The sequence below is a fragment of the Amphiprion ocellaris genome, chromosome 22, assembly GCF_022539595.1.
Source record: "Amphiprion ocellaris isolate individual 3 ecotype Okinawa chromosome 22, ASM2253959v1, whole genome shotgun sequence".
In the NCBI taxonomy this organism is placed as follows: Eukaryota; Metazoa; Chordata; class Actinopteri; family Pomacentridae; genus Amphiprion; species Amphiprion ocellaris.
This window is the reverse complement of record NC_072787.1, coordinates 22,984,712-22,999,413: the sequence shown is the minus strand read 5'-3', so window position 1 is coordinate 22,999,413 and position 14,702 is coordinate 22,984,712. Positions and strand designations below refer to the sequence as shown.

Sequence of the window (14,702 nt, the reverse complement as noted above, 5' to 3'; positions counted from 1 at the left end):
GGTCAGAAATGACACAAGGACCAATTGATTAGATTTTGGCAGTGATGCAGCTTATAGTCTGGATCCACGGGTTTGTTAAATAATCCTGTGTCACGATGTCACTGTACACACGCCTGTTTGTGGTTACATCTATATTAAAATGACACATTCTATGTTGCTGTGATTTCTGATCATCAATAACTAAAAAACAAATGCTGCATTTCTACAAGAAATGCTGCATTTCTGACAATGCCATATGGGGGAATGAACAGCCTTGGAGGAGTACTCTCAGTGCTTTCATAGGTTCCTTTATGTTTTTATAATATTAATAATTTGAATCTTGTAAAAAAAAAAAGTTTTTAAAAATGTTTTATTAAAAACATTTTAACTGTAATTTTATTTTAGTTTTTGTTACAATTTACTGTTATTTTACAGGACTCCCATTTTGTCAAATTACCATTAACTGATGAAAATACAGAACAAAATAATATATTAACATGTTAACTGTAAAACAAACACACTAACAAAAAAATAATAATTTAATTAATTAATAAAAACAGGCCAAAACTATAAATCTGTAAATAACATGCACATCAAAAATATTGTTGGTTTTTATCCCTTATTAATCCCACGAGGGGAAATTCTGATTTTCGCATCTTTCCCCAATTGGGGGAGTCAGCCGTGGTACAGCGCCCCCTGGAGCAGGAAGGGTTAAGGGCCTTGCTCAAGGGCCCAACAGTGGCTGCATCGGGGCTTAAACCTCTGACCTTCTGATCAGTAGTCCAGACACTTAACCATTGCGCCACCACTGCCCCAAAAAATATGTATTATAACAAATAATAATTTGTACTTTTACATTGTTTGACCATAAAATGACACTATTTTTGCTGTATTTAAATCAAATGTTATTTGTTTCTTAAAATTTTGACTAAATAAATGAATTAATTTACCAAAACAATAATGATTATGAAGTTGAATACGTGGATTTCTGGATCCTACAGTTTGTGAACAACTTGTATTAAAATTATAAGACCGCAACTAACAATTAATATCATATTAAGACTAATATTGTGACAAATAACCAAGGCTGTAAAATGTCAGAAAATGTTTTAAAAACCTCCATTCTTTGGTTTATTCAACCTACAGTTCAAACTTGTCTAATTATTTTATTTTTATCATCAGTTATTATTTAAAAAAAAAAAAAGAATAAAATCCTCATATTTTAAAAGTTAAAAAGGAGATTGTTTGATATGTTTGTTTAAAAAACTAAACAAGTAGACAATTATATTTTTATGGATTGAGCAAATGATTCGCACCTAATTGTTTCAGAAATGCTAGATTTAATTGCTTATTTATTTGCTTAAAAATCAATGAAATGATGCACAATTAAAGTGTAAAGTCATTAGAAGCGTACATGTAAAGTCCTCTGTGGTTTAACTTCCATTGATAAATACTGATGAGCCACTGACTGATTCTCTGGGATGTAAAATGCACCTTAATCTCCAAAAATACTCCAACGTTTTGTCAGAAAATGCAAATATATTCTAAATATCTGCCCAAAACCAGCAGCTGCATTCAGTTCTGCATTTGTGTTTTGATGTAACATCTCAGTTTGACCACCAGAGGGAGACATCAGGATAAATTATGATTATTCTAAGGTTTACTCTGGGTTTTGAGCAGAATAATAATCCCTGGTGTCCTGTGGCTGTCTGACCTTCCCCCTCTTCATCTTCCTCATCTCCTCCAGAGTGGTGCAGTAGTTCACGGCTGCGTATTCGATCACAGACAGGAAGACGAACAGGAAGCTGGTCCACAGGTAGATGTCCACCGCCTTCACGTACGACACCTGGACGACAGTATCACTTATGTGATATTTTTTTAATCCTTTTATCTTTTATTTACACTTTTTGGTGATCTCCATGTTTTCATGGCATGAAATTAGTCATATATGCATTAAAAATGTTTAAAAACATGGAAAACTGATTGAAGAAGTTCCTTAAAGTTCACAAAACAGACTCTTAGGGTATACCATCCTCTCAGTAACTCCAAAATGTACTCTTTTTGTGTTTTAATGTCTTAAATTTGGTCATTAAGTTTTTATAGATAGATTTTCTGATATTTTATAACATCTAACAGCTTCCACAAATCCCAGCCCAGCTCATTCATATTGCATAAGATAGATAGATAGATACTTTATTAATCCCCAGGGGAATTCATTGTGCAATAAATGAAATCTCCCATTTTATAGCAAGTAGTTTTTAAGGGTTCTATCGTATATTTTCAGAAATGACACTATGACAAATATGCGGGTGGTAAGAAATAAACATTTTGTGGGAAATATGATAAAATCAAGGAAGTTTTAATGTAAAATTTTCAGATTACAATTTGTTGTTGTTACAGTTGAGGTTAGATGTTTTGGTTTTTTGAGAGAATGGGTTATTATGCTTCACAAAATGATAATAATACTAATGTAAAGTGCATATTTTATAAGATATTTTATAAATGATTGTAACTTGAGGGATCTGAAATTATAAACAAGCTCATTTAGGAGTTTAAGTTCTGAAATGCAGCAAGAAAAAAAGTCTTGGGGAGCATTAAGGAGAATCAGTAAGGCTTTAAAATTCAACACAATAAGAGCCCACAGAAGCACACAGAGACGATATTATTATATTACTAGATATAAATGCTTCTGGTGCATCTAAAGGTCTGCTGAAGTATCACAAACACAGCCTTACCTGAGGCATGGAGGAGGACACTCCGGTGATGATGGTGGACATGGTGAGCACCGTGGTGATACCTGCAGGAGGAGGAAGGACAGCATCACAGCACAGTTTGTTTTCATTCATACAACCATAAAACAATTCAGGAAAATGTGCAAAAAAAGACTGCTTGAAAAATATAATCATTTTGAGGCGTTCTTGGGGTTTCTTAAGATCTACACTACCGTTCAAAAGTTTGCAAATATAAGGTTTGATGCAAACAGGAGACAGTGAATTATTAGATATCTGTACATGTAGCTAGTAGGAGTTAATGAGTCAAACTTCATCCTACTTGTTTTCACACATTTTCTTGCCATTTTGTGTGATTTATTTTCTCTTTCTTGCCTTTATGCTATTGTGGCATCTCTTCAAAGATAAATAAATACATTTTCATGAATGCATAAACCCTCGTGTTCCAAACTTCCTGCACATTCAGAGCATGTATGTTTGATCTGCTGAAGGATAAAGGTCGCCCTGTCAGAGGTATTGTTGCGTTTATGGCTAAAGGTTAGAGCGGTCTGTGTTCTAATTATAGGGGAGGTGTTAACCCCCTGTGTCCCCTCTGAAATCTACACCCATGAATGTTTATGTTACCCAGAGACACTCGAGCAGGAACGGCCCTCCGGTCGATCCAGAAGGACACCCAGGACAGGACCACCATCAGCATGGTGGGGAAGTAGGTCTGCAGCATGAAGAAGAAGATGTGCCGCCGCAGGATGAAGTTAATGAACAGACGATTGTACCAACCTGACAACAAGGCACAGAAAGCAAGGAAAGAATGCCAAATAATCAACAATAGATTTTAGTTTTGCTATCAAGTGTAAAACCCTGTATTCATATATACAAAAAACTCTTGAGTTTTTGTGCATGGTTTTTTTTTCTGTTTCCATAGAGGTGCAGGACTTCATATTCCAGTGAAAAATGAAACCATAGTGAGGGTAAGATTGTACATATTGATACTAGGTTATTTCATTTCTTTTTAGATAATTAATCTTTCTTTTTTATGCTTCATGGCTTTACATATTGCACCATAGAGTTGTTTTTATTCTAGTTGCTGTGGGACTTTATACTGCGGTGAAAAATGAGCCCACAGTAAGTATAAAAGTGTCAGGCCAAGCACACAAACACACACCGGTGCTGCTGTAGAAAGCCAGGCCGCTGGAGGCGTGGAAGTGCTCGATGAAGAACTGCGATAAGACGATCTCGTCCGTCCTCAGAGAGTCGTTGCCGTTCTTCCAGTACAGCATCAAGTCGTTCTCATTGTAGGCGTCTGCAGCGACACACAGGAGGGAGGTGTTGGGTGTCGGGGACGAGAAAAAAGATGACGTCGTCTCGGCTCTTGACCTGAGAAGCTGCATTGTGTTTGTGTGTGTTTGTGTGAATGTGGTGGCCTCACAGCTCTCCAGCTCCAGCGAACAGTTCTGGGTGTCCAGGGGGAAGCTGCTGAAGTCCATGGAGCAGAGCGCCGTCACCGTCACCCTGAAACACAGACAGCACATCTCACTGCAGGTATTCACCGTGTCCTCAGCAGACCTTTTCCTGCTGTTGCCACGGAAACCAGAGCACAACATGGCGCCCTCCCTACAGCTCGTTCAGCCATCAGCCATCTTTTGTGGTGAGATGGCAGCGAAGAGGAGAATAAAATGAAGAAGGTGTCAATGGATCTTTTAATAATTCTTGTCAGTTACTTAGAGATTCATGCAAAAAGCTTAAATGTTTACATTCTTATCTGTCACAAGACATCACATTCATTTGTATCATTCATATACATGTTTTTTTCCTTCAAAAAAACAAAAGTATCTGTAAAATGATATATTGATGACTTAAATACAGTAAAAATACAGATTTTTCATGTGGACAGAATTTACATCATCTTGGTATGTATTTTTAAATATAAATGTATAGTTTTTGTGTGTGTTTCATACTAAAAATTATCTGTAATATAGATATCTGCAACATGAAAAGAGCCCAAACATAAAGCCAGAGTCATATCAAGACATCTGTTTATGGATGTTACATTTAAGGTGTTTTATTCTCAAAAGGATAAAAATGTTTTAGTTTACAGCTGATTTTCTGATTAAAAATGTACATGATTTCATAAAATTTCACAAAAAATGAATAAAACAACCTTTATAACAACTTCAGTTTGTTTGTCCTTCACAGTTACCCCATAGTAAATATTCTTTCATGTCAAATATTCAATGTTTATGTCTTCAGAATTTAATCATTTTTTATATGTGTAAAATACCAAAAAGGTAGATTTGACTGCTTTTTTTTCATGTCTACATGTGTGAAAGTGGGTTTCAGACACTAATAGGGGTTTAAATAAAAAGTCTAACATCTTTAAAATGTGGGAAAAAATGGTTAAGTTTTTCCACCAAATCGGAAGCTGCTAAAGCTAAAGCTAAATTCAGCGACATTCAAAGCTACAGTTTAGCCGTTAGCTAGCTTAGCTTAGCAAAAAAAAAGTTTTAAAAAAGGACGTAGTGTGATATTATGAAACCACACTAACTGTTTACCCCTGTTTCCAGTGTTCATGCTAAGCTACGCTAACTAAGGGCTAACAGGGGCTGCATCCAAACACTTTCCGAGCTTTTTACCTGTAGAAGTACTTTTACAGAGCGGTATTAGTACTTGAGCTACCTGACGCTGTAGAGGATGTTTCCATCGGGGTAAACTCGCAGCATGATGTTCTCCATGGTGGTGTCGTGGATGAAGGAGCGCTTCGAGTGCACGAAGAAGACGTCGGGAACCCAGATCTTCTTCACCAGCCGCGAGTCGAATGTCCTGCTCTGGTTGGTTCGAGATGGAAACGAAAGGCGCTCGTCCTTCCAGTAGTGACGCAGGTACAGAGTCATGGTGAAGTCCTGCAAGAGAAAACGCACAATAAGAAAAGAATTTTACTGTCTGCTTTGATGGACTTTAAACAGTTACAGTGATTTAGTTGTGTTTTTTATCACTGCTGTTCCTACATTTTAATCTTTGTTTCTGTACCGTTTTCTTTTCAAGATGTCTGTTTGTTTTGCTTTTTTGGGTAAAAATCAATGCATACCTTTGATCTCTAAAATATTCAGATGGGTTTGAGAGGCTACTTTAAAAACATCCCTAAAACTGTACAATTTAACAGAACACAAAACTATGAAAACAGAAAGAATCGTTAGACGTCCAATTTTCCGATGATGCCAAATCTCAGCTTAAAAATTTAATTCTTTCGCTTAACTTGTCTCATTTAAAAATTCACCAAAAAATAAACCGTTCACACCAGAACCTGCTAGTAGGTAACAAAAAATTCTGCACTCGTTTGCGCTACTAAAAAGCTGCAAGTCACTCAGCTGTGACCGACAAACACACAGTAAAAAATCTGACATTATTTGGCTGAACTGCAGCCTGTGTAGAGAGAATAATGAAACAGCAATAAAATAAATGCAGCAAGGCTCAAAAACAGTAAACAGAGGAGCAAGTTGTTGGGAGATACATTCAGCATGGTGAAACATCTTTGCAGCTGATGAACCGAGTAGAGAGAAAAAATCTGTAGACGCTGTATAAATGGAAATAGTTAAATATGTATAATATGTGGAAAATATGTAAATTATTGTGAACAAATAAACATAGAAATTTGACTTTTGCATTTTCTTTTTTTATGATTTAAGACACTATAACTGTGTCATTCTGCACTGAAGACATTTCTGATTTTCCTCTACTTCTAGCTATGGTTGTTCTGTTTCTATAGAGGTGCAGGACTTTATATTGCAGTGAAAAATGAACCCACAATGAGTAAAATTAAGCAAAAGAAAGCCCAGAAACTGAGGGGTTTTAATGGAGGATGAAAATCAGCAACAATTTTTCGAAAGCGCATTATTTTGGGATTCCTGAAAGCTGAAAACAATCCAGTGTCAGACGTTTTTTTCTGAGGTTTGCATGAAGACGTTACTGCAGTCTGAACTGAGCTGCCATGACAGCATCATCCTCTCCACGTTTATCTCCGCTGGGTGGAGCAACGTTTCAGAAACTGTGATCTGAGTTCAAAGCTGAAACACTTGAAGGGACACAAACCAGATGAAGCGACAGGAAGCAGCTTCAGCGTCAGCAGAGAGTTTATCTTTTCTCAAGTGTAAAAATGTTTTGTCTTTTTGTGTTTTTAAAAGTTGGTTCTTCAAGGTTTAGCGAGCTGCTAAGATCTGTTATCCTGCCTTGATGAGAAACACAGAAAACATAAAATGCTGGATGTTTAAGATAAGATAATATCTACTTTATTCATCCCGGAAAAAATTATTTAATTATTTCCATTATTTATATTATGAGATAAGTTGGAGATTTCTCACCATGTTGACCTCTGAGATGCTGTCGATGCTCTCCACCTGCACGTCGATGCCCACAGGGATGGCTGAACCTGAAACAACACCACAGTTAAATCAGTACAGAAGCCAAACAGCCTCCAGCGACACTTACAGTCTTCTCATACCTGAGCTGCGAAACCCAACCGCATTTAAGTCATTAAGGTCACAGAGGAAGCGTAAAACCAGCTGTATTTGGCTCAGCAAAGTTATTTATTGCACAGTAGCATAATCAACCAACAGAGGAAGAAAACAAGGGGATGTGGTTGGTAATAAATCAATGAAAACAAACCCGAACGACCCAACATCCCACCCAAATTGACACACAAAGGCAGCAGAGAACTAACTGAATGTGGGTGTGGTGGGAAAGTCGACTGTGGCCCAGTTTAAAGGCAGTCAAACCAGTGTCTGAGAGCATAACAACAGTGAGCACCCAGCAGCCAGCAGATAGAGGGAAAAGACAAGGAAGTCTAACACAACACAAACCAGAGGCTCACATTTAAACCAGGTATAAAGATTTCTGCAGCTTGACTGGAGCACAGCGATCCAGTCTGTCTTTAGGATGGAAGATGACTGAGGACTGACCCTGCATTCCACATCACATACTGTCTCCCTTTATTGTGTACTACAGCTACCCCATCAATGTATTTTTGCATGCAGTGTCATAAAGACAACTTTGTCACATTATCACACCTTAAGCTTTCCCTAAATATCCATCACAGTCTGCTTTTTGTGCACTAGTTCTGCAGTTCAAACTGAGACAGCGTGAGGTATGTGATGCTGGTATTTGTGGCACACTGTATGCGACATACTATGCATTGGGAGACAGTAAATCTTTCACTAGCGTACTACAGCGTCTATAAAAAGGATTCATCCTCCTTGGAGGTTTTCCCCTTTTATTGCTTTTCAACACTGAATCATGGTCGATACAATTTGGCTTTTTAGACAAGAAAATTACCCAAAAAAGACTCTATAACATCAAAGTGAAAACAGACTTTTTCCAGGGCCTGCTGCCAAGAAACATCCTCACATCATGATTCTGCCACCACCATGCTTCACATCATGATGCTGCCACCACCGTGCTTCACAAGAGTTTGACAAATTTTCGGTAAAATTGACTCAAAAATTGGCCAAAGTGACTCAAATGTGTCAAAAAATTTGCCATAATTTGTCTGAAATGACTCAAAAATTGTTCAAAATGACTTAAAACTTGTCCAAATTGAGTAAAAATTTGTCCAGAATGACTTGAAATTTGTCCAGTTTTACCAAAAATGTGTTATAATTGACTTGAAAATACTCCAAAGTGAATTGGAATTAGTCTAAAAAAAGTCAACGCCTGCTGCTGAGGAACATCCTCACATCACAATGCAAATCACAGTGAAATGTGTCCAAAAGGAACCATAATTTGTCTAAAATTAAAGTTGTCTAAAATTGCTCAAAAATAGCCTAAAATGACTTAAAATGTGTCCACATTGAGTTAAACTTTGTTTAGAATGACTTGAAATTTGTCTAATTTAACCCAAAATTTGTCAAAATGACTTGGAATTTGTCCAAAGTGACTGAAATGTGGGCAAAATGAGCCATAATTTGTCTGAAATTTCCTAAAAGTTGTCTAAAATAGCTAAAAAAACAGCCTAAAATGAATTCAAATGTGTCCATATTGAATTAAAATTTGTTCAGAATGATGATAGTTTTACCCAAAATTTGTCAAAATGACCCAAAATGATTTTACCCAAAATTTTGTCATAATTGACTTGAAAATAGTCAAAAAATGAAACAGAACTAGTCTAAAATGATTCGATAGCTGTCCAAAATGACTCAAAAATTGTGCAAAATGACTGAAAACTTTTCCAAACTGAGTAAAAAACTTGTCTAGAATGACTTCGAAGGTGTCATAATTTTACCCAAAATCGTTCAAAATGGCTCAAAACTCAGAACAACTTGAGGAAAAGATGAAGCCTGAACACTCAGCTCTCTATAAAATCAGTAAAAGATAAAGACTGAGCACTCCCCAAAATGACTTGAAACACATCAAAAATCTGTAAAAACTTGGAATGTGCCCCATTTCAGTGCAAATTTGTCAAAATGACTTATAGTTTATTGAAAAGTTGTCCAAAATGCCTCAAATATTGTACAAAATGACATGAAACGTCTAAAATTTGAGAAAACATGGAATTTGTCCAATTTTAGTGCAAATCTGTCAAAATGACATAGTTTATTGAAAAGTTGTCCAAAATGGCTCATATATTGTACAAAATGATGTGAAACATGTCCAAAATTTGCAAAAACTTGTAATTTGTCCAAGTTTAGTTCAAATTTGTTAGCCTCACTGCCTCACAGTTGATTGAAAAGTTGTCCAAAATGGCTCACATATTATACAAAATGATGTGAAACATGTCCAAAATTTGCAAAAACTTGTAATTTGTCTAAGTTTAGTGCAAATTTGTTAGCCTCACTGCCTCACAGTTGATTGAAAAGTTGTCCAAAATGGCTCAAATATTGTCTAAAATGACTCAAACATTGGATTAACTGGAGGACTAGTTGAAGACTGAGCACTCAGCTGACCACACAGAATCAGTTAAAGCATCCAACTTCTGTTCTTACTTTCTTTTTTTTCTACGAATGTTAGCAATGGAGCCATAAAGTGCAAAGTTAAAAAAGAGTCTTAGGGCTACAGCTGCTGCTTTAATGGACAACAAAGAGTAAAACATCTGGGGAATCTGAGTATTTTCAATGATTTGGAGTAAAAGTGGCTCAAAAATGACTAAATAAAATATGAATATCAGGTTTAAGTTACTTCTTTGGCTTCTGTTTCTTTAATCTCATCATTGGTTCTGGTCCGCAAACCTCCCTTTGGTTTGTTCCATCCTCCGTCTTCACTGCCAGCCAACCACAATGTCAACATCTGTCTTCAACACTCGCCCTCCTCCATCATTAGCAGATTAAGCTTGTTTAACCGCTAAACCTGAACAACCTCATTTGTGCTCACAAACAGAGCAGAAATAGCCCAACGACACAAATCCCAACAACAACAAAAAAAAAAAAAACAACAACAGTGGCTCCAACCAGCTCTCTGTTTGCTGCTCAGCTTCCACCAAACAATCAAGACCTGACAGAGTTTGGAGGTTTTCAGGATGTTTATCCGTCTTCTAACCACTTTTATTCATGTTTAGCGGTCTTGTTCTTCTCTGTAAACCTGCCCGGCTAATTTTAGGATTCATCTGAAAGCGTCCGTTCCTGTTCCGACCACAAGCATCAACAGTGATTTTAAACTCCTCAGAGATGATGCTAAGAGTCAAACAATGAGGGGAATGTTGACCAGTCTGCAGCCCGGTTTGATGATTTGCACTTTTCAGTTTCTGATTTACATCCTAACTGTTGTTTCAGCTGCATTTAAAGAACTATTTTGGACATAAAGCAGGTCTAAAGTAGACATTGAAATATGTGGAATCTGCTGAAGTTTTCTTGGACGCTTCGGGCCCCTTAATGCCAACAGTCATGGTTTGAATGCCACAGCCGCTCTGATTTTTCCTCCCGACCATGTTTACGACCACAGTTCACCATCTTCTGCAGCGAGATGATGCAAGAAGCCGGTTCCAGAGAGAGTTCAGTGGACAGATGTGAATCCAGCAGAACAGATCTGGGATCACGTGGAATGGAAGATGCAGGAATGATGTTCATATAAATAATGGGATGAATCAACATGAAGCAGAAACTCATTAAGAACTGAGATTAGAAAGTGTCAGCACTATAACATTTTCCTGTACAATTACAGCAAAAAACTGCATTTTACTGTACTTTTAGTATCACAGTCGTAATGTATTTAAACACTAAATTACTCTGCAGTAGAAAATGCTGTTTACTGTTTAACACTGTAACAAGATCTTCCTTTAATAACTGTATTTATATTGTGTTGCCACTGTAATCAGCAGTGATTCTAACTGTAGTTTTGTCTTTCTTTTGTTTTTTGTTTGTGAGGTTTTTGATTCAATGTTTTTTTTTAGTTCTTTGTATTTTGTTTGAGTTGTTTTGTCTCATTTTTATTTTGTGTCTTGTTTGTTACAGTTTTGTCTCCTTTCTGTTGTTTAGTGTCTTATTACTCCTCCAAGGAACGTGGCGGAGTTACGTGACGACCAGCACTTGTCTGTCTGTCTGTCTGTCTGTCTGTTAGCAACATTACTCAAAAACAGACAAACGGATTTGGATGAAATTTTCAGGGAAGGTCAGAAATGACACAAGGACCAAGTGATTAGATTTTGGCTGTGATGTGGCTTATAGTCTGGATCCACGGATTTGTTAAAGATTTCTGTATCATTGCGAGATAGCGACACGGCGTCACTGTAACTATGACAAGTGAACACTACGTCAGCTGCCTGCTCACGATCACATGATTGTGATCCTACTACAAATCCACCACCGTGGATTTATCGGGACTTATCCATCGGAAATGATACAAGGAACAATTGATTAAATTGTCGGGGTGTTTCCGAGTCCCGCCGCCCGCTACATATTTAGGTCCCGCGATTCGGTATCCGTACATAACATACACATGCATAACACACACCTGTGCTCAGCGCAAGGTCATTTTGTCTGCGGGTACATCTACATGAAATGGCCAAACTCTATCGTGCCGTGATTTCTGATCATCAATAACTAATAAACAAATGCTACATTCCTTTAAAAAAATGCTGCATTTCTGACAATGCCATATGGGGGAATGAACAGCCTTGACGGAGTACTGTGCTCCCTGAGTGCTTTTTTAGTTCTTTCTGTTTTTATGGTTTCTGGCTGATAAATGGTGTAATTCTAACAGTTGTCAAAAAAAAAAAACACCTTTAAAACCTACTAGTGGATCAGAGGATTAAAGATGTAGCACAAAACTATCTTTTGTTCGTGTTTGCTTTATATCAGTGAGTTTCTTGTGTGAATTCAGGTAGAGTTGATGTATTTGGTTGCTTTAATGCAGTTTGGACGTGCGATAAACGTGCACATTTGCAAAGATGAGATTGTGTGGAGGGTTCTGAGAAAGTGAGCTCAGCATGGAAACACTGCAAAAGCTTCTTTTTTTCCTTTTGTAAATCCTGCAAATCACCCAAACCATGTCTGCTGGTTGAGTGTGCACAAACCCAGACACACTCTGGTCAGCTCGTGACCTCCGTCTGGACTTGGTTTACCGGCTTACATTCTTGTTTTCACCCTCAAGGACGGCGAGAAATAAAAAGTTTTCCTCTGAGGTGTCTGCGTGTGTCTTTTTCAGGAAGCAAAGTGTGTTAATTTGGCCTGAATGTTAGAAGACCGGCAGCACAATAAACACTTCACTTAATGAAGTTCATCTGACAGCCAGGACCATAAAGCTCCTGCTGTAGCCAGTTTTGTCCCGGCGACTCTTAAAAACCACCAGCGGCGCAGAATCAACAGTCAGCGTCGCCATGACAACGGCTGCAGTTTGTGGGAAAAACCTGAATCTGAAGGTCACTCAGCCTCCTCTACTTACTTTACTGCTTTCCTTTTCCCATGTCGCACCCAGTCAGGGGATGTTTAAGGTATGAGGCAACGTTTTATAGACAGAAACATGCAAAAGGAGGTCAAGGTCAACCTAGCCTTAGAGATGATGATGGAACATTTAAAACAAGATGCAGCGGATGTTGAAGATATGATTAAAACCTGAAATAATAGAAGTATCAAAGGTGCAAGTGGAGCTCTCTAACTTTACCTCCTGTCTGCCTCCTCACTATCAAATCTCCAATAAAAGTTTAAAGACACTCTTAAGTTAGAAACCAAAAATATGCAGATTTAAGTAAGTTGGAAAAACTTTTTATCTGCTGCTTAGAATAAACTGAGCCTGAGAAACCTGCCTGCTAGAAACCAGGCTACGTGGATTTATCACTGGACTGTTTTCCTAGTTGTGAAGTATGGAAAAATGTCATTTCTGGCTGAAAATTCTTCAAAAGTGCTTTTTCAGACGATTGTGACTCCAAACACCGAAGTTAAACCAGACTGATGGAGTAAACTAGAGATAAACTAGACCGGGATCTTTCCTCAGGTTTGAAAATCTCAGAATTCAGTCAAAATATGTTACACAACTTAGCTTTGGGTCTCAAATAATAAACTAGAAAAGCACTCAGAAAGCGCAGTACTCCTCCAAGGCTGCTCATTCCCCCATATGCCATTGTCAGAAATGCAGCCTTTTTTTGTAGAAATGCAGCATTTGTTTATTAGTTATTGATGATCAGAAATCACGGCAACACTACTGAACATTACGGTTACCGAATTGCGTGACCTAAATATGTAGCGGACGGCGGGAGTTGATGGGACTCGGAAGCACCCCCACAATTTAATCAATTGTTCCTTGTATCATTATCCGACGGATAAATCCCAGTAAGTTTGCAGCTGTCAATTTGTTGTAGGATCGCAATCATGTGATCGTCAGCAGGCAGCTGACGTAGTGTTCACTTGTTGTCATAGTTACAGTGGCACTGTGCCGCTAACTTGCAATGATACAGAAATCCTAAACGAATCCATGGATCCAGACTATGAGCCACATCACTGCCAAAATCTAATCAGTTGGTTCTTGTGTCATTTCTGACCTTCCCTGAAAATTTCATCCAAATCCCTTTGTGTTTTTGCATAATGTTGCTAGCAGACAGACAGACAGACAAACCAGCGGCGATTGTCACATAACTCCGTCGTGTTCCTTGGTGGAGTAACAAACCAAAAAAACAACACTTCACGCTAAAAACTTTCAGAATTTTCTTTGATAAATGTTCCAGTAGTGTGACGTATTCACAAAGGTAGAACCATTAGGTGCTAATTCCTCTAGAAAAACCTTCCCACAATGCAGAACACATTTGGAAAATGTTTCAAGAACACCAAACTGTTATAATGCCTCTTTAGCGAATGGTCCTTGTGTCATCTCTGACCTTCCCTGAAAATTTCATCCAGATCCGTTAGTCTGTTGTTGAGTAATGCTGTTAACAGACAAACAGACAGACGGACAAACATACGCCCATCGTTACATAATAAGTAAACTCTGAGAAGGGGCAGCAACACTGACACTTCTTTTGCACCTTCATCTGTCCTTTAAAGCTGAAATACAGCAGCAAATGTTCCTAAATTTCTTCGTCATCGTCCTGCAGGTCACTAAATTTTATTTGAGTGAAGCGGTGACCTCTCAGTGAGCAAGCTGCTGTCGGTTTACCTTAATAACACATGAAAATCTGGCCAGTGCAGCTTTGAGGTGACGTTTTTTTTGTCCAATATTGTTTGTGTGCTCGGCGTTTTGCAACGAGTCGCTTAATCCCTGCAGATGAATCAATTCATGCAGTCATAAGCAGCGTAATATTTCAGCCGAGCCTCCGTCGGCAGCAATCATCAGAGGGGGAAGGTGAGAGGTGGAGGGATTAAGAGGTGACTCTCTGGACAATACGACTACAGAATCCATACCGACGGAGCGCAGCCATGTGTGACGCCTCCAACACTGTAATGTAATGAAAGTTCTGCTTGCATCGGACTGAAATATCTGCAGGTCTGCTGCCCCCACGCTGTATTTATGGGACCTTTACGACACCATAGCAGTGGTTTTCTGTGTTTGAGCACATTTACAGGAAGTCGTATGTGCTTTACATCACAG

The 14,702-nt window shown here is 38.1% G+C and overlaps 1 protein-coding gene across 2 annotated transcripts in view; it reads right to left on the bottom strand.

Annotated features, from left to right (window-relative positions):
• The window catches only part of LOC111580144 (gamma-aminobutyric acid receptor subunit rho-3), a 49,217-nt gene that overhangs the window by 1,265 nt on the left and 33,250 nt on the right, over window positions 1–14,702 (bottom strand). For both annotated transcript variants that reach the window (XM_023287754.3, XM_023287753.3), the window contains 7 exons: window positions 7,061–7,128; window positions 5,382–5,605; window positions 4,135–4,217; window positions 3,871–4,008; window positions 3,333–3,485; window positions 2,715–2,776; window positions 1,694–1,825 (listed from right to left, as the gene is read on the bottom strand). In XM_023287754.3, coding sequence (XP_023143522.1) covers window positions 1,694–1,825; window positions 2,715–2,776; window positions 3,333–3,485; window positions 3,871–4,008; window positions 4,135–4,217; window positions 5,382–5,605; window positions 7,061–7,128 — 860 coding nt within the window. The remainder of the gene's footprint in view (window positions 1–1,693; window positions 1,826–2,714; window positions 2,777–3,332; window positions 3,486–3,870; window positions 4,009–4,134; window positions 4,218–5,381; window positions 5,606–7,060; window positions 7,129–14,702) is intronic.